The sequence below is a fragment of the Primulina eburnea genome, chromosome 10 (genome assembly GCF_022965805.1).
Source record: "Primulina eburnea isolate SZY01 chromosome 10, ASM2296580v1, whole genome shotgun sequence".
Taxonomy (NCBI): Eukaryota; Viridiplantae; Streptophyta; class Magnoliopsida; order Lamiales; family Gesneriaceae; genus Primulina; species Primulina eburnea.
Window position 1 is genome coordinate 29,112,646 of NC_133110.1, and position 19,476 is coordinate 29,132,121.

The 19,476-nt window shown below is 39.6% G+C and overlaps 1 protein-coding gene across 1 annotated transcript in view; it reads right to left on the bottom strand.

The window, feature by feature from the left end:
- Window positions 1–57: 57 nt before the first annotated feature.
- The window catches only part of LOC140802839 (endoribonuclease Dicer homolog 1-like), a 45,115-nt gene continuing 25,696 nt past the window's right edge, over window positions 58–19,476 (bottom strand). The window contains exons 4-8 of the mRNA XM_073158457.1: window positions 1,118–1,290; window positions 899–1,021; window positions 664–824; window positions 341–574; window positions 58–214 (exon numbers count right to left, since the gene is read on the bottom strand). Coding sequence (XP_073014558.1) covers window positions 58–214; window positions 341–574; window positions 664–824; window positions 899–1,021; window positions 1,118–1,290 — 848 coding nt within the window. The remainder of the gene's footprint in view (window positions 215–340; window positions 575–663; window positions 825–898; window positions 1,022–1,117; window positions 1,291–19,476) is intronic.

Genomic DNA, 19,476 nt, shown 5'->3' on the forward strand with positions numbered 1-19,476 from the left:
CAAATAGATATCCCCCAATAAGAACTCAAACAAGTAGCATGAAGATTTTTAACATAATCATGCCTGATGTGCAAGACGCATCAACTTGCATGGAGGACCTTCCAGTTTTTCAAAGGGTGCATTACATGGGAGTCGAAGTTCACATGAATATTCCATCGGGCCTCTTGGCATCTCATGAAGCTTTATTGTAAACTCTGGATGAAGAATTGAATACCTGAACGTATAAAAGAAGTCGAGTGATTGCAACATGATAAGATGCACATGCATGAAAAGTGGTGGGGCGGGGGGTGGATTTGCCTCACATGTATGTGTTTGTATATGTCTACAGAAAGAGAGTGACCTGTCACTAGGCAGTTGAGAGGAGTAAAAGTGGATGAGTCCAACAGCTGAATTTAAGCTAACTACAACACCTGTTGATTTCACCTGGTACATCGTACTATCTACAGCCTCTCCTGAATTTATGCTGCTGGTATCCTTGAGAAAACTAATATCAGTCCTCTCGATGGCTTCTTTCCTCAAGGTATCTTCACTGTTCTTAGCATTTTTTAAAAAGGCTACATGGGATAAATTCTCTCTGCAAATGAATCATCAATTTCAAATTAAGCTATATAAGTCGTCACTCCATGAATTAACGGGGAAGGTAAAATCATGCCACAGAGGCACCTTTCAACCATCAAAATATAATCTGATCCAGGTTTTCTAGCTCGACCTCTGGACTGAATGTAAGCCAATACAGTTTTGGCAAGATCAAAGCGAATGACAACATTACATTGCCGAATATCAAGTCCCTCCTCAGTAACACTAGTGGCAACTAAGACAGTCACCTGCCAAACAGGTCAATACCAAATAAGTTGTTGGCAGTATTAAGGGACCTTCAAGCAAAGACAGCTTAACATACACGACCATCTCGGAATCTGGCAATTGTATCTTGCATTTGAGAAGTTCGCATTTCTAGACTATTGTTGCGCCCTGTCAAACTTGCTGATTTGACAAAACTTAGAGATGGAAGTTCCATAAACACCTGGACATATATACCAGAAACTTTAATTCATGTAAGAAGACACTAGCTAGCAAGAAACAACTTCAAGCCATAATAGTTATGCTGTACTCAATTGACCTTAGGAAGAACCAAAGCTGCCACAACACGTTCCACGAAGATTATTGCACGGAAATCCTCAGTGTGCTGATACTTTAGAAGTATTTTGTTTAATGACTGCACCTTTGGAGTCGTCTTTCCATCAGCAACTGCAGCTCCAATAATCACATCAACATGCTCCCCACCAGAGACAACTAACAGACACACGTATCATCACATTATCCATCCAATGACAAATTTAGGTACCAGATACTGCAAATAAGTTGTAAGATATACACAAAAAAAACCAAAACACAAATACTGATAACTCAAGCATAAAGAAGAATCCGCCAAATTATATAGTCTTGAATATGTCAATTAGATAAGGATATTATCTTGTATTTTGTATTAAACAAGATTAGGTTTATCCACTAATTTGTTTTTGTTGGAAGATTTATTAGAATATTGTATATTTGTGCAATTTTTTTTTATTGTACTAGATAGATTTTAGGAGTTCATTTGTTAGTTTCCTTAATAGGAAGATTTGTTTCCGGTTTTGTTTAAAAATAAAGTCTATATATTAATGTACAACCACTATGCCTATGATATACAAGATTTATTTCTCAATACTTGATCGTTTTTCTGTCAATTTGGTATCAGAGTCAAATCCAAGATCCTAGGGCTTAAATTAGCTTCTGAAAAATGTCAAAGGCTGAGAGTTCCCGCCTCCTCCACCCGAGACTCAACTTAAACCCATCTGAAAATCATCCCATTCAGATCACTACAATCCGAATCAATGGTAACAATTTCCTTCGATGGTCTCAAGTAGTGAGAATTTGCATCAGGGGGAGAGGCAAGGTTGGCTACATTATGGGTGAAACACCAAGCCCGATGAAAGAAACCCAGCCTATGCCACTTGGGAAGCTGAAAACTAAATGGTGCTGACTTGGTTGGTCAACTCCATGGTCGAAGAGATAAGTGCAAATTATCTTTGCTATTCAACATCCAAGGAGTTATCGTATAATGTTTCGTAGATGTACTCAGATTTAACGAATCAATCTCAAGTGTATGAATTAACTCTACGACTTGGGTAAATTTGCTTGGTGAGAATTTCGTGACTACATATTTCAATTCCCTAAAGAGAATTTGGCAAGATCTAGAATTATTCAATGATCAAGAGTTGAAATCACCCGATGACTGGATATAAATTATCTTTGCTATTCAACATACAAGGAGTTATCGTATAATGTTTCGTAGATGTACTCAGATTTAACGAATCAATCTCAAGTGTATGAATTAACTCTACGACTTGGGTAAATTCGCTTGGTGAGAATTTTGTGACTACATATTTCAATTCCCTCAAGAGAATATCAAGAGTTGTAATCACCCGATGACTGGATATACTATAAAAAAATTGTCGATGTTGGTCGCGTCTTTAAGTTTCTTGCAGGATTAAACATTGAATATGATGAAGTCCGTGACCGAATTGTTGGGAGAAACCCTGTTCCATCCATTGGAGAAGTTTTTGCGGAGGTGCGGCAAGAAGAAAACCGTAGACATGTTATGCTAGGAAAAACAACTGCTTGTAAAATGGAATCTGCCGAACGATCAGCCCTGGCAATTCCTGAAGCTCATGCTAGCCGTAAATCCTTCCAGAACCATCATGTAGGAGACAAAACTGGCCGCAATTGTGAATATTGTGGAAAGCCTAACCCTACACAAGAAACTTTCTGGATGCTGCATGGAAAGCCACAAATGGAAGGCTGAAGAAATCGAGTATTCCTACAGCAAATGAGGCCGAGGCACCCTCATTCAGCAAAGAGCAATTATAATCAACTTCTAAAATTGGTACAATCTTATTCAGCACCTAATGTTCCTATCGGTTCGATTGCACAAATAGGTAGTAATCCGTTGGCACTTTCTGTCTTTCAAAATGTCAGCCCTGGGGTCATAGATTCGGGGGCTTCAGACCATACAACAAGCAATTCTCACTTATTTGACTCCTATATTCCATGATCTGGAGTTGAAAAGATTATAATAGCTGATGGCAGTTTTTCATCCATTGCAGGGAAAAGACACATTAAAATTTTTTGGTTGTGTTTGCTAAGTGCATATACCTAATGTTTTCCATTTCAAACTTAGATCCAAAATCTGAAAAATGTGTTTTTCTCAGCTATGTTTCTAAATAAGTGTTTTAACCATTTCACAAAAAAAAAAAAAATTCAGAGCATGAATGTCCGATCTGTGGAGGATGAGTCGTTTTTTCCAACAAATTATCTTCCGGGAGAGAAAATAGTGGTTGAGAAAGATAATTTTTGGGACACATTACCCGTTCTTGAAATTATACGAAAGGCTTATGATCCCTTAGTTGAATTCGATAAACACTTTGTGGAAAAAACTTTTGGAAGTACGGAAACCAGAAGTAGTACCACGTCTTTGCCAGACATTAACCATTTATTTCTCAAGCAAATGATCAATCCAACTTGCGTAGTGATGGTTCTACAAGTCAGGGTAATATTCCTTCCACTCCATCATTTGATATATCTCCCACTGATCTTGATATTCCTATTGCACTTAGGAAAAGAACTCGAGCATGCACTAACCATCCTTGCCAAGTTTCTACTTATGAAAAATTGTCAAACACTCATAAAGCTTTTGCGTCTAAGATTGCTAACATGCCTGCTCCAAGAACTGTCTATGAAGCATTAGGTGATCAAACTGGAAATTAACAATGATGGAAGAAATGAATGCTCTTAGGCGACATGACAGATCTACCGAAAGATAAAAAGATAGTTGGTGCAAATGGGTGTTTATGGTAAAGCTTAAATCTGATAGAAGTGTTGCGAGCTACAAGGCGAGACTTATAGCTAAAGTATTTACTCAAACTCATGGTATAAATTACCAAGAGACTTTTGCCCATCTCGCTAAGATTAACTCTATCAAAATACTTGTGTCTCTAGCAGTTATCTCCAACTGGCCAATTGCATCAGTTTGATGTGAAAAACGTATTCCTAAATGGAGATTTACAACAAGAAGTATATATGGACTTACCTCCGGGTTTTGAAGAAAGGTTTGAAAAAAAAAAGTGCGCAAGTTGAAGAAAGCCCTGAATGGACTAAAGCAGTCTCCTAGAGCTTGGTTCGAGCAATTTGGGAATACAGTGAGGAGATATGGTTTTCTACAAAGCCAAGCTGATCACACTTTATTTTTCAAACATTCCACCAAAGGTAAAGTAACCATCCTAATTGTCTGCATTGATGACATTATCATGACTGGAGACGATTACCTTGAGATAAACAACTTGAAGTTGAATTCGATATAAAGGACCTTCAAAAGCTGAAATATTTTCTTGGGATGGGATTCTCCAGATCGAAGAAGGGATTTTCATTAGCCAACGTAAGTATGTTATTGACTTACTCAAAGAAACAGGAATGACTGGTTGTAAGGCAACATATACTCCAACAGAACCTAATGTTAACTTGAAAGCTGCAGCACCTAATGAAGTGGTGGACCGAGAACGTTATCAAAGATTAGTTGGAAGGTTAAGCACATACCAGACCCGACATAGCTTTTGCAGTAAGTGTTGTGAGTCACTTCTTGCATTCATCTGGACATACTCATTTCGAAGTTGTATTCAAGATCTTGAAATATCTCAAAGGGACACCTGGGAAAGGACTTTTGTTCGAAAATAGAGGTGTAATAGCCGAGCCCGGTGTACGGTACGGTTTAAGCTTTACTTGTTTATTTGGGTTTTGTGATTAGATGTTTAGAGTTGTGTTTTGGGCCATAGTATTATTGGTTATTATTGTTAATGAGGTGTTAGATGTTGTTGATTGTTCGTTTCAGTGTTTCGGTTCGATTTTTAGTTGCCTTGGTTTGTTCTTGGCCGAAGTGGTACCGCACCCGCACCCTTGCAAGGACCGCACCCGCGGTCATTTATGTTGGATTTTGATGGTTTTACCGTGAGGACACCGCACCCGCGGCAGTGTAAGCACTGCACCCGCGGTGAGACCGCACCCGCGGTAAATGTAGCACCGCACCCGCGGTCATCGTGCATGGGAATTATTTTGGTTGGCCGAAGGCATAGCGCACCCGCGGTGCTTGTGGTAGCGCACCCGCGGTGGAGGTATGGGCGAGTTTTTAAGTTGCTTTTTGGAGTTGTTGGCCATACCTTATCCTCATCTTTCCTCTTTATTTCCGATTTCCTCTCATTTTCTTAGGGTTTTCTACCATTTCATTCACTTCCTACCTTTGATTCTTGGGTTTGTTTGGATTTCCGACTTGAGATCGACGTTCTCCGTGGTATAAGGAAGCTTAGGTAAGTTTTTGGTGCGATTCTATCATGGTTTTTGGAGATGAGTTGTTATAGGGTGTTGTTATTGTTGGTTTAATGGATTATTTGACTTGTATTTGTGGATATAGAGTTGATATTGGTGTTGTTTATGGATTATTGTTGTAGGTGGTGTACCAAGATTTAGTTTGGAGGTGTTCGATTGGTTTGTAAGTGGAATTTCATCCTTTGTGCTCACATGATATTATATGTATTGTGTTTTAAAGGTTTCAAAGTGTTATTCCCTTCCATTGATCCATTGTTATGTATTGATTTCATTGATTATCTATTGGAGGTATTGTATATCTCACTATTGTTAAAAGGGAATACAAGAGAAAAGATAGAGATTGCGAAACGACGGCTTTAAATGATATTCAGAGTTCAAATGTTTTATTGGATTGATTAATCATAGTCAGAGCATTGCATGCAATTAGATGATCCTCGACCATAGGCTTTTATCCCTCATGATTAAGATCATGATTAGCGTCCGGGTCCCCACAACAGGTGGTATCAGAGCTGTAGGTACTAGAACTGTAGATTCTTGAGATTGAGATAGAAAAGGCTAGTGAGCGGGGTAGATTGAGTTTTCTTTCCTTGCTTGTGATTGCTAGCATGACTTGCTGCGTTATATAATACATGTTACTTGACTTATCTGATTTGATTTTGTAATATGTATTATTGGCACGAATCTGAATTGATTCTCGATCAGCAGTAAGATGATTGGAGGAGAGATTGAATTGAAACAGATGTGTTGGATTGGGCTACTAATCCTTTTGAGTTTCAGATATGCCTCCCAGAAGAATCCCAGAACAGGGTAGTACATCGAATCCTCCAATGGATGTAACACCAACTCCAATGGAAACCTTGCTGAAGAGGTTTCAGTCATTCAAACCACCCACTCTGAAAGGTACTGAGACATCAGTCGAGTGTGAGAGTTGGTTAGGTAGCATTGAGTTGCTGTTTGATTCACTGGAGTACAGTGATGAGCGCCGGATTAAATTGATTGGGCACCAGTTGCTGGATGTTGCACAAAGCTGGTGGGTTACAATGAAGAGGGCCTTGGAGCAACGAGGTACGATTATTACTTGGGATGTATTTAAAACTGAGTTTTATCAGAGATTTTTCCCAATATCGTACATAAAAGACAAGGGGGCGGAGTTTGCCAATTTGAGACAGGGTCAGCTGAACATTGAAGAATATGTGACCAAGTTCTCGACCTTGTTGAAGTTTGCTCCACATGTGGCTGGAAATGACGAAGCCGTTGCCGATCAGTTCATCAATGGCTTGAATCCCGATATTTTTACATTGGTGAACACAGGGCGACCCAATAACTTTGCTTATGCCATGAATAGAGCAAAGGGCGCTGAAGCAGGCCTGATAAGACAGAGAGGAGCTGAATTTGTTCCTCCAGTGTCGAGACCACAGCAACCACTTCCCCGATTCGAGAGTGGTAGTAGCAGTGGTGGAACGAGAGATTTTCTGAAAGCTAGAGGAAAGCAATTTAAGAAGTCTGGCGGCAGTTCTTCTAGCTCTAGTGGTTCTCAGCAGAGTTATACTGGAATGTACTGCGGAAATTGTGGAGGGAGACATTCCACTGAACAATGCCAAGGAGTACTTGGTAGCTGCCACTTCTGCAAGCAACAGGGACATTTTGCCAGAGTATGTCCACAGAGGGGTTCCCAAAGATCCCAGGGAGCCGAACCATCTGGATCAGCGGCACAGTGGAGTAGACGATCAGCTGCTGTTCCTTCATTTCAGCCAGCACCATCTCAGTCACAGCAGAGGCCAGGAGGAAGCCAGACAGTGGGCCAGCCTCCTAGACAGCAGGCCAGAGTATTTGCTTTGACCGAGGAGCAGGCTCAGGAAGCACCAAATGATGATGTTGCAGGTAACTGAGTTGTTTGATTTTCCTGCATATGTATTGAGTGATGTCGGTGCTTCACATATTTGTATTTCTGAGAGATTTGCATTGATGCATGCATTATCTGTTGAGTCCCTATTTACTGTAGTAGTGTTTCTTTCCTTGAGAAAAGATCTTGTACCAGTGATTTCTGTTAGATCTTGTATACTACAGTCGGATGAGAATGAGATCGAGTTAAATTGTGTGGTAGATGGTATTGTACTGGTGTTCTATGATTTTAGAACTGCATTACTGATATTGATATGCTGATCAAGTACGAAGCTACCTTAGATTGAATCCAGAAGATGGTAAGAATCAGACCTGAGATGACCAAGGGACGAATATAGTACGATAAGAATTCTAGATTGAGAATTCCTTTGATATTCGTACTAGCTATGACTCGATTATTACAGAAAGGAGCAAAGTGACTCCTTATGTATTCAGTTGATTTACTGAAGTTGAATCTATCATTGGCTGATTTACCAATGATACGAAAGTTGTTAATGTTTTCCCCAGATAAGACTTCAGATCTGATTTCAGAGAGATTGATTTTAACCTTGAATTGATATTAGAAACGGTTAAAATGGTGAATCTTGATTGAGACAGATTGTGTTCAGGGATTTTTATATCTGAAAATGATGTATCTGTTGATTCTAGCAGAGTTAAACCGTGATTAGTCAGCTGAGGTTGACATCAGTGTCAGACAGTTGCGGTTTATGAATTTAGCATATTTTGAATCTGATTGAGTATTGATGTTATTCTGAACACGTGGTTGAGACTGATTGTAGACAATGAAGATTATATTGTACCGTCTGAACCAGAGCTGATTTTGAAACGTTAGCAGTTCAAAAAGCTGATTAGAATGTTTAGAACTCAATATCGATAATCAGAACAGAGTGTCGATCAGAGTAACAGATATGTGATTGTGTATGTTGTATGAGATTGATTATTCTGTGATGTCAGATGTGTCAGAATTGTACAATAAAGCTTGATAGTGATAGTCAGAGCCGAATACCAGGTAGGTATTTCCTCTTTAATTTATGTAATTAACTGATTTGTGTATATCAAATAGTTCGAATCAGAAATGACAGATATTGTCAGAAACTTACAGTCGTGGATTTAGTGTTCAGTCTGAGGATTGTGACTGTATTGTATTCGAACAGATAGTGGTGATATAGACAGATGAGATCAGTTATAACAGAAATGTATTGAAATGTTGGCAGAAATTGTACTGATATGTCTAAATTGCTAACAGAAAAGATAGAAAGATAGAAATCAGAAGATTATTACAGATTTTGTATAGTTCTGAACAGAAATGGGAGTACATTTCTATAGCTTTCGTAATGAAATTACCGCCATTTTCTTTAGATTATGATATGATATGATTATGATTGACAGATTATTCAATCTATATCTATCAGTTTGTACCAGATTACGTACAAACAGAACTAGATGACATAGATCAATGTCAAAGAAATAGTCAGATTGACGAGAATGCAAGAATTAGATGATATCAGATTGTGATTTTGACGGAGTTGTACTTGTGATAGATTATATCATAAGCTCTCTTGTGCAGATTATTACAGATTGACAGATAGTCAGAGTATATTATCAGATATTGACAGATAATTGTAGAGCTTTGGTACTGGATGTTAGTACTAGTTGATATAGATTATTGTCATGACATGATTGATTGTATGACAGTAGCTATAAAGATAGTTCAGAATGGACAGATTTAAGAAACCAACGTTGGATAATAACGATTGGTAATTGAAGATGAAGATTGATTATGTTCTAGATTGGGATAAACAGATAGGATAACAACTACAGATGGTATTTTTTTGTGATAGATTGCAGATTGGAATATACTGATGTTGTATAGCCAGTAATGCGGGATTGATTCGGCTAGAACGAGTTGAAGAAGGATTATGATATTATAATTCTTGACTACTGATTCCAGGCCAGAATCAGAGCTTGATCAAAGAAAAATACCTCAGAATGATGTTAGTAAAACGAGTTTGGATGTTAAACTCTGTTATTCATTTCTTCTAATAGATTTGGATTGCTTGTGGGGAGTTCGAGGACGAACTCAGATCTAAGAGGGGGAGAAATGTAATGCCCAAGAATTAATCACTGCAATTAACGATGATTGATTTATCATTTCATGTGATTATGACGGGATTAATCGGGACACCGAGAAATGTATTCAGAAATAAAATTATGAAAGATATGAGAATGCTATACCGCACCCGCGGTAAGGGGAGGACTGCACCCGCGGTGGTGCTACGGGAATTTGAAAGAATCGATACAGCAGGGTGACCGCACCCGCGGTGCTTACGAGACCGCACCCGCGGTGCAAGACCGCACCCGCGGTGCTAATGCGACCGCACCCGCGGTGTTGCGTGTCTTGCGGAAAATGAGCCATGTGCCGGAATGCATGCGCGAGTTGTCTAGATATATATATAGACATGCAAGTCGGTTTTCAGAACATAAATGGAGGAGAAAGGGTCGAAGCTTTGGCACGAGAAATCCTTACGCCTTTTTCGAGAAATCCGTCCGTCTGATTTTGAATCCGACTTCAGTATCGAGTTCCTAGCAACGTAGGCTACAACTGGACGTAAGTTTTACTACGTTTTGACATGCTTTGGAATTATGATATTGTCAGAATTGAATGGAACTCATATATGTTGTTCTTGACGTATTAGACATCATAGAATCGAAGTCAGATTAAGAAACAGACTGATTATGGAATTGTTATGATTTTTGGAATCAAGTGATATCAGAATTGAGTTGTTATTGAGTATGAGATATTAGAATTAATATCTGATTGATATGGTATTGTTGGGTATATTGATATTATACCGTTATGCCATCGATATTGAATTAGATTGAGTATTGAGCAGGACAGATTTGATTCAAGTGGTGTATTGATATTATACTCCTCGTTATTGTTCTTGTCAGATCGATAGTGACAGGTTTTGAGTTCGAGACTTCGACAGAGCCAGAATATCAGAAAGAAAGGTATAAATTAATGTTGAGTTGGGATTGCACAACTCGAGTGAGGTTTGACTCGAGTTTCCCTAAATCACATACTTTTACTTATTGCATTGATATTTGCAATTAATCAGACTTATGATTGTAGTTTATTGATTTATAGCTACTGTGTGATAAGATTGATATTTGTAGCTTATTGATTTATAGCTACTGCATGTAATGACTGCTGATTCGCTAGTCATTGACTGATTTGCTTAGATACTGACTGTATGTATGGATTACTGAGTCGTTGAGTCATAGGCTGATTCGCCTAGTCACCGGCTGATTCGTCGGGTTATAGACTGATTCGTCTAAACTTAAGCTGATTCGCTTAATTACAGGCTGATTCGTCTGGTTATTGGCTGATTCGCCTAAATACCGGCTGATTCGTCGGGTTATTGACTGAGTCGTCAATTCTGCGGCTGATTCGCCCAGACACTGATATATGAATTATATCGATGCCGTTTAGGGATTGATTCATTCCTATCGACTGAGATTCGATATAATACCTATATCCAGACATCGGGATCCCTAGGATAGAGTTGAGTCGAGTTTGAGACGACGCGTCAGTGGAGTCGAGTCTGATGACGACGCGTCGGTTGAGTTGAGTCTGATATGACCTGTTGATTTACATTGTTTATGCCATTCATGATTATTGAATGTTTGATATTGATTTATGTATTCTGATTTGATACAGGTTAAGAATATGTCTTATATATGCTTTCGTATATGCTTTTATATGATTGCATGTTTACATTGTTTATACTGGGATATTTATATCTCACCGGAGTTATCCGGCTGTTGTCTTGTTTTGTATGTGTGCATGACAATAGGTGGGGCTGGATCAGGGTCAGAAGAGGATGAGAGATGACGAGTTTAGCGTGGTGATTCCGGACTTGGTAGAGATAGGGTTAGACACTTGATATTAGTTGTTAAACCCTAGTTGAATAAATGTATGTTGTACATGACTTGTACTTTTATACTGAGATGTATGTTCATGTTTAATATGTAATTTGAGTAAATTACATTACTTTTCCGCTGTGTATTTTAAAAAAAAAATTTAGACCCTGTTTTATAATTGATTAATTAGTCCCAAACATGATTAAGAACTTGATTTGCGTCCGGGTCCCCACAACGGGTATGTTTTCTTGCATCTATCCATTGTTATATATATTGATTGGTGTCTTGTGAGCATTTGTAGAGTATGCCTCCTAAGCGTAAGGCGGCAGAGGGTGAGGATAGTTCTTCCTCGAGAGTTGTCGACGAGTTCGGCAAGTTGCTTAAGGAGCAGGCTAAGGTGCATAGCGATCAGATTCAGCAGTTGCTCCGATTGCAAGGAGCAGGACAGGGTCGAGGCCAAGTGAGAGGTCAGGTTGCTCAGGCTGTTGGCACTGATGCCGTCTTTTCTGCTTTCAAGAGAATGGATCCACCGGAATTCGCAGGTAGCACCGATCCTTTAGTTGCTGTCGAGTGGGTCAAGGCGCTTGAAGCTATCTTCGATCATCTCCAGTATGAGGACAAAGACAGGATCAGCTGTGCAGTGTTCATTTTGGTTAAGGCTGCCCGCATTTGGTGGAATGCGACGAAGGTTGGTGTGACTGTTGCGACACTGAAGTGGTCAGAGTTCACTGACCTGTTCTATGACAAGTATTTCCGTGATGCACTTCGAGCGAGGAAGGTTACGGAGTTCTTGGAGCTTCGACAGGGGAGCTTGGATGTTGGTCAGTATATCCTGAAGTTTGAGGAGGGTTGCCTATTTGCTCCGTATATTGCTTCGAACGACAAGGACAAAGGCGCTCATTTCATTCAAGGCCTTAGAGCTGAGATTCGCCGTGATATCAACATGTCCAAGGCTGTTACTTTCAAGGAGATCGTGTCCAAAGCTTTGTTGGCCGAGCAGGATGAGAAGGATATCGCCAGGGAGAGGCAGGAGAGGCATCAAGCTGTTGCTCAGAGAGGCCAGGGTTCTATTCAGAGGGGCAGGGATCATTTCAAGGACAAGGGCAAGATGGAGTCGAGTCCTAGACCTCCGCCAGTTCCAGTTGTTCCATTTGATCCCGAGAAGCCACTGTGTCCAAAGTGTGGCAAGCATCACCGTGGAGAGTGCAGATTTGGCACTCATACTTGTTATCGTTGTGGCACGGCAGGCCACGCTGCCAGGAATTGTCCTCAAGGAGCTAGCCAAGGGAAGGTGCAGGGTCGTATCTTTTCGATGACCAAGGAAGGTATTAATCACGATTCTTCATTGATCTCTAGTACTATTTTGATTTCAGGCAGAGTAGCTACTACTTTGATTGATACTGGTGATACTCATTCTTTTATGTCTGAATTGTTTTTGAGATCTTTGGGTATAGTTCCTTCTGTTCTTCCCCTCCAGCTTAGTGTTGTTTTGCCTTCGGGAAATGTCTTGTGCCCGACATCGATTGTCTTTGCGTGCCCTATTCGTATTGAGGAGCGAGTTGTCTTCGCTGATTTGATTATTATCCCTATGGTTGCCTTCGATGTTATTCTTGGCATGGATTGGCTTTCGACTTACCGTGCAGTTATCGATTGTGTTGCTAAGAAGGTGACTTTTGCAGATGATGGCCAGGGAGGAGTTATCGCCAGCTCAGGTACTTCGCTGGTCCTTCCTTTTATTTCTTGTCTTGAGGCTGAGAGATTGCTGTGTAGAGGTTGCGATGGGTTTCTTGCTTCTATTGTGGATGTTGATAGACTGATTAAGTTGAATATTGATGATATTGATGTTGTGAGGGAGTTTGCTGATGTGTTTGAGGATGATGTTCCGGGTTTGCCACCGGACAGAGATGTTGAGTTCGTTATCGATCTAGCTCCTGGTACGGTTCCTATCTCTAAGGCTCCGTACAGGATGGCCCCTACTGAGATGAAGGAGTTGAAGGCGCAGTTGCAGGATCTTCTAGATAAGGGTTTCATTCGTCCGAGTTCTTCGCCTTGGGGAGCTCCGGTACTTTTCGTTAAGAAGAAAGATTGTTCCTTGCGGCTGTGTATCGACTACAGGGAGCTCAACAAAGTGACTGTCAAGAACAAGTATCCGTTGCCACGGATAGATGATTTGTTTGATCAGCTCCATGGTGCCACTGTGTTTTCGAAGATTGATCTTCGGTCTGGCTACTATCAGTTGAAGGTTAGGGAGTCTAATGTGTTAGAGTAGGTGCCCGTCGAGCCAAGTGTTGGCCGAGTGTTCACAATGAAACTCTATGTATAAGCAGTCTTTATTTTAATAATATTTGAAATTATTATTTTGGCAAATCTTTATCTGTATACCCATGCTAGCTGCATAGATAAAGCCCTTGAATATACGAATAGTAGAAAGAATATGAGATGCTCATATGATGAGTATCATGAAACTCATATTTGTAATACTGTATATTCTAAACGGTTCCTAGTCGATTCAGCCGCCACTAAGAAGGATATAGGCCGCTCGAGTTAGAGACTAGTATCTGCGATGTGAGTACCATGTTTCATTGGTAGGGGACATTGTGATGTCCGAACATGCAGATAGGTGCTCCTTGTAGAGTGCACTGAACAACCCTCCATAAAAGGACTTTCCAAGTGGTTCTCACTTATCGAGTGGAAAAGTCCTGGTTTATGGTTGTACAGAATTAGTCCTTATGACCCGGGACAACATTGAGACTCTATGTGCTAGAATTACACTTTGACTTGTTTACCGACTCTCATGGGGTCATCAGGTGGCAAGGTTGGGTGTTCTGTCGAAACACATAGGAGTCGATGCATTGTAGTCGGGGATTCACCGCTTACCTTCGGGTATGGATATCCTATGTGTTATCATGTGTATGTAGATCGAAATCTCTGGCCAGAGTATGGTTGTAATTATGAAAGGGGTTTCATAGATTACACCATCGATGCAACTACGACATGACACATAGTATCGATTCTTGGACAACTCTCGATATACCAATGGTTGTCGAATCGATCGGGATATATGAGTTGAAGGGACCGTACTGTACGCTAACCATAATTGAATGGTTCTTGCAGGCACTATCATGTGATACCTAGGGAATCACGTAAGCGATGCTGCTAGGCGTTTAACGTGATTGGTTGGGTACTATCAGACTTGAGTTCTGACGTTCTTACTATCAAGGAGTTGATAAGTAAGAATGGAGCAATTGGGGTATGCTCGAATAAGGACATGTTTAGTCCGAATCACATGGAGATGTGAACCCACGGCTAGTTGTATCAATGAACCATTGAGGGCCACACAAGTACTAGCTTTGTAAATCCCGATGAGAAGTAAAATAGTTCAATGTGTTGAACGGCTTATAAAGGAGTTTATAAGCGTAAAGGAAAATTAGAAGTATGACTTCTATAAAGGAGAAAATAGTTCAAAGTGTTGAACGGCTTATAAATGTGTTTATAAGTGTAAAGAAAAATAGAAGTATGACTTCTATGAGAGAAATGTAAATTTTGATTTATGGAAGTGTTTCTAAATTAAAATTTGGCCAAGTGAATAATGTAATTGAAAATTGTGATTTTCATAGACATTATTATGGACTAAATAAATTAATTCAAGTGTTGAATTAATTAAACACTAGTGGGCCTAGTAGAGCCCAAATAATTAAATTAATTCAAGTGTTAGATTAATTAAATAATATTGAGTCTTGTAGAGCTCAATTAAAATAATTATTTAAACTAGTGGGACTTGAGTAAATTCAAGTAATGTTTAAATAGTCTCAAATGTGTTTGAGATATTTAAATTTAGTCCAAAGTTTTTAATTTGATTAAAAACTATATAATATGCATGCATGGGAGGTGAAGGGTTGGAGATTACTTTTTAATAAAATAATGCAAGGCATGCTACTTTTCATTTTTGCTTTTTGCAACACCAAGACAAGGAATTGAATTCATTCTCCCTTCCCTCAACCATGAGATGGCCGAAACATGCTCTAAAATTCTCTCCCATTTTTCTCTCTTCTTTGTGTTCTTGAATTGTTTAAGAACACACACTTCTCTTTGATAAATCCTCACATTTTTCTAGTGCAAATTGTGAGGGGATTTACCTAGTTGGTGGTGGGCTTAATTTTGGAGTAAGGAGGAGGCTTGAAGATCTTCATCCATTCAAGAGCTTTGTTGCTAGTCAACAAAGTTGGAGCCACAATCAACTTTTTAAAGTTGATAGGTAAAACATTCTAAACATCCTATGTGAGGATTTATCAAAGAGAAGTGTGTGTTCTTAAACAATTCAAGAACACAAAGAAGAGAGAAAAATGGGAGAGAATTTTAGAGCATGTTTCGGCCATCTCATGGTTGAGGGAAGGGAGAATGAATTCAATTCCTTGTCTTGGTGTTGCAAAAAGCAAAAATGAAAAGTAGCATGCCTTGCATTATTTTATTAAAAAGTAATCTCCAACCCTTCACCTCCCATGCATGCATATTATATAGTTTTTAATCAAATTAAAAACTTTGGACTAAATTTAAATATCTCAAACACATTTGAGACTATTTAAACATTACTTGAATTTACTCAAGTCCCACTAGTTTAAATAATTATTTTAATTGAGCTCTACAAGACTCAATATTATTTAATTAATCCAACACTTGAATTAATTTAATTATTTGGGCTCTACTAGGCCCACTAGTGTTTAATTAATTCAACACTTGAATTAATTTATTTAGTCCATAATAATGTCTATGAAAATCACAATTTTCAATTACATTATTCACTTGGCCAAATTTTAATTTAGAAACACTTCCATAAATCAAAATTTACATTTCTCTCATAAAAGTCATACTTCTATTTTTCTTTACACTTATAAACACATTTATAAGCCGTTCAACACTTTGAACTATTTTCTCCTTTATAGAAGTCATACTTCTAATTTTCCTTTACGCTTATAAACTCCTTTATAAGCCGTTCAACACATTGAACTATTTTACTTCTCATCGGGATTTACAAAGCTAGTACTTGTGTGGCCCTCAATGGTTCATTGATACAACTAGCCGTGGGTTCACATCTCCATGTGATTCGGACTAAACATGTCCTTATTCGAGCATACCCCAATTGCTCCATTCTTACTTATCAACTCCTTGATAGTAAGAACGTCAGAACTCAAGTCTGATAGTACCCAACCAATCACGTTAAACGCCTAGCAGCATCGCTTACGTGATTCCCTAGGTATCACATGATAGTGCCTGCAAGAACCATTCAATTATGGTTAGCGTACAGTACGGTCCCTTCAACTCATTATCCCGATCGATTCGACAACCATTGGTATATCGAGAGTTGTCCAAGAATCGATACTATGTGTCATGTCGTAGTTGCATCGATGGTGTAATCTATGAAACCCCTTTCATAATTACAACCATACTCTGGCCAGAGATTTCGATCTACATACACATGATAACACATAGGATATCCATACCCGAAGGTAAGCGGTGAATCCCCGACTACAATGCATCGACTCCTATGTGTTTCGACAGAACACCCAACCTTGCCACCTGATGACCCCATGAGAGTCGGTAAACAAGTCAAAGTGTAATTCTAGCACATAGAGTCTCAATGTTGTCCCGGGTCATAAGGACTAATTCTGTACAACCATAAACCAGGACTTTTCCACTCGATAAGTGAGAACCACTTGGAAAGTCCTTTTATGGAGGGTTGTTCAGTGCACTCTACAAGGAGCACCTATCTGCATGTTCGGACATCACAATGTCCCCTACCAATGAAACATGGTACTCACATCGCAGATACTAGTCTCTAACTCGAGCGGCCTATATCCTTCTTAGTGGCGGCTGAATCGACTAGGAACCGTTTAGAATATACAGTATTACAAATATGAGTTTCATGATACTCATCATATGAGCATCTCATATTCTTTCTACTATTCGTATATTCAAGGGCTTTATCTATGCAGCTAGCATGGGTATACAGATAAAGATTTGCCAAAATAATAATTTCAAATATTATTAAAATAAAGACTGCTTATACATAGAGTTTCATTGTGAACACTCGGCCAACACTTGGCTCGACGGGCACCTACTCTAACAATCTCCCACTTGCACTAGAGCCAACTACCCATATGTTCAAAACCCATTGATTCGCGATGCTTGTTGAACAATGGTCCAGGTAAAGGCTTAGCTAGTGGATCAACAACATAATCTGCGGAGCCGACTTTGTCAATAGACACTACTCTTCTTTCCACAATCTCTCCGAGGATGTGGTACTTTCTCAATACGAGTTTGGATTTCTGATGAGACCTTGGCTCCTTTGCTTGAGCTAAAGCTCCCGTGTTGTCACACAACACCGGGATAGGAGCAACTTCATTAGGAATGACGTCCAACTCTTAGACGAAATTCCTTATCCAAACAGCCTCTCTTGCTGCATCTGATGCAGCAATGTATTCGGCCTCTGTGCTGGAATCCGCAATATTGTCATGCTTGGAACTCTTCCAAGAGACAGCAGCACCATTGAGCATGAATACAAACCTAGAGGTTGACTTCGATTTATCGATATCGCTTTGGAAGCTAGAGTCGGTATAGCCTTCCAATTTCAGTTCTCTATCCCCATAGACCAAGAACAACTTATTGGTCCTTCTCAACAACTTGAGGATGTCTTTCACAGCTTTATGGTGTGGAAGACCGGGGTTCGATTGATATCTCTTCACTACACATAGTGAAAACGCCACGTCAGGACGTGTAGATATCATCCCATACATGATGCTACCATTTGCCGAAGCATACGGAATGCGTGTCATCGCCACTATCTCTGCATCTGTCTTGGGAGACAGACTTGGATAGGGACACGCCATGACACACTGGTAGACGTCCTCTCATGGACTCATCCATCGAGAACCGCTTCACGATGGTATCAATGTATGTGGACTAGGTGAGACCAAGCCATCTTTTCGATCTATCTCAATAGATCTGTATCCCAATACAAAAGATGCTTCACCCAAGTCCTGTATCGAGAACTCACTCGCTAATCATATCTTAGTTGATTGCAACATTCCTACATCATTCCCAATGAGTAGAATGTTATCAACATAAAATATCGGGAATGTCACGACACTCCCACTGACCTTCTTATACACTCAGGGTCCCTCATGATTCTTAGTAAATCAAACTCTTTGATCGTACTATCGAATCTGAGGTTCCAACTCCTAGATGCCTTCTTTAGACCATAAATAGATCTCTGAAGTTTGCATACCATATGCTCACTTCCGACAGATGTAAACCCTTCAGGTTGAGACATGTAAAACACTTTCTCAAAATCCATATTAAGAAAGACTTGTCTTAACATCCATCTACCATATCTCATAGTCATACTATGCAGCTATGGCTAATAAAATCCTTATGGACTTGAACATTGCGACTGGGAAAAGGTTTCTTCAAAGTCAACTCCTTGTCTTTCAGTGTAACCTTTTGCCACCAATCGCGCCTTGAAGGTCAATACCTTCCCATCCGCCCCAAGTCCCTGTGGGAACAGTTCCCACAGGTGGATCCACAAGATCCTACACTTGGTTCGAATGCATGGAATTCATCTCAGATTCCATTGCTTCAAGCCACTTGGATGAATCGGCATCAGATAACGCTTTCTTGAAGGTCCTTGGATCACATCCATGGTTAGGCTCATCATGGCCCTCTTCAAGAAGCAGACCATACCTCATAGGTGGTCTCGAGACTTTCTCGTATATGCTAGGAGCTTGTATCTCCTCTCTTGGCTCATCGGGTGTGGGTTCTATAATTGTGGGTTTCTCTCGAACCTCTTCGAGTTCTATCATCTGCCTTTTTCTATCCAATAGAAAATCCCTTTCCTAAAAGGTTGCATTCCTAGAAACAAACACCTTTGTTTCTTGGGGATGATAGAAATAATATCCAACTCAATTCCTTGGATATCCCACAAAGTAACATAAAATGGATCAACAATCCAATTTATCTCCCACTTTCCTGCTTCACATAAGCAGGGCTCCCCATATTCTAAGATAAGAATATTTGGGAGGCTTACCCATCCATATCTCATATGGTATTTGCCTTTGAATGGACATTTAGTAGAATATCTTTTACTTTTAAGTTATAGAGATCGTTTTTCAAGTTCTCAAGTACCAATTAAACATTCATTCTTGTAAATGTTGCAAACACCTTTGCTAAATAAACAAGAATATC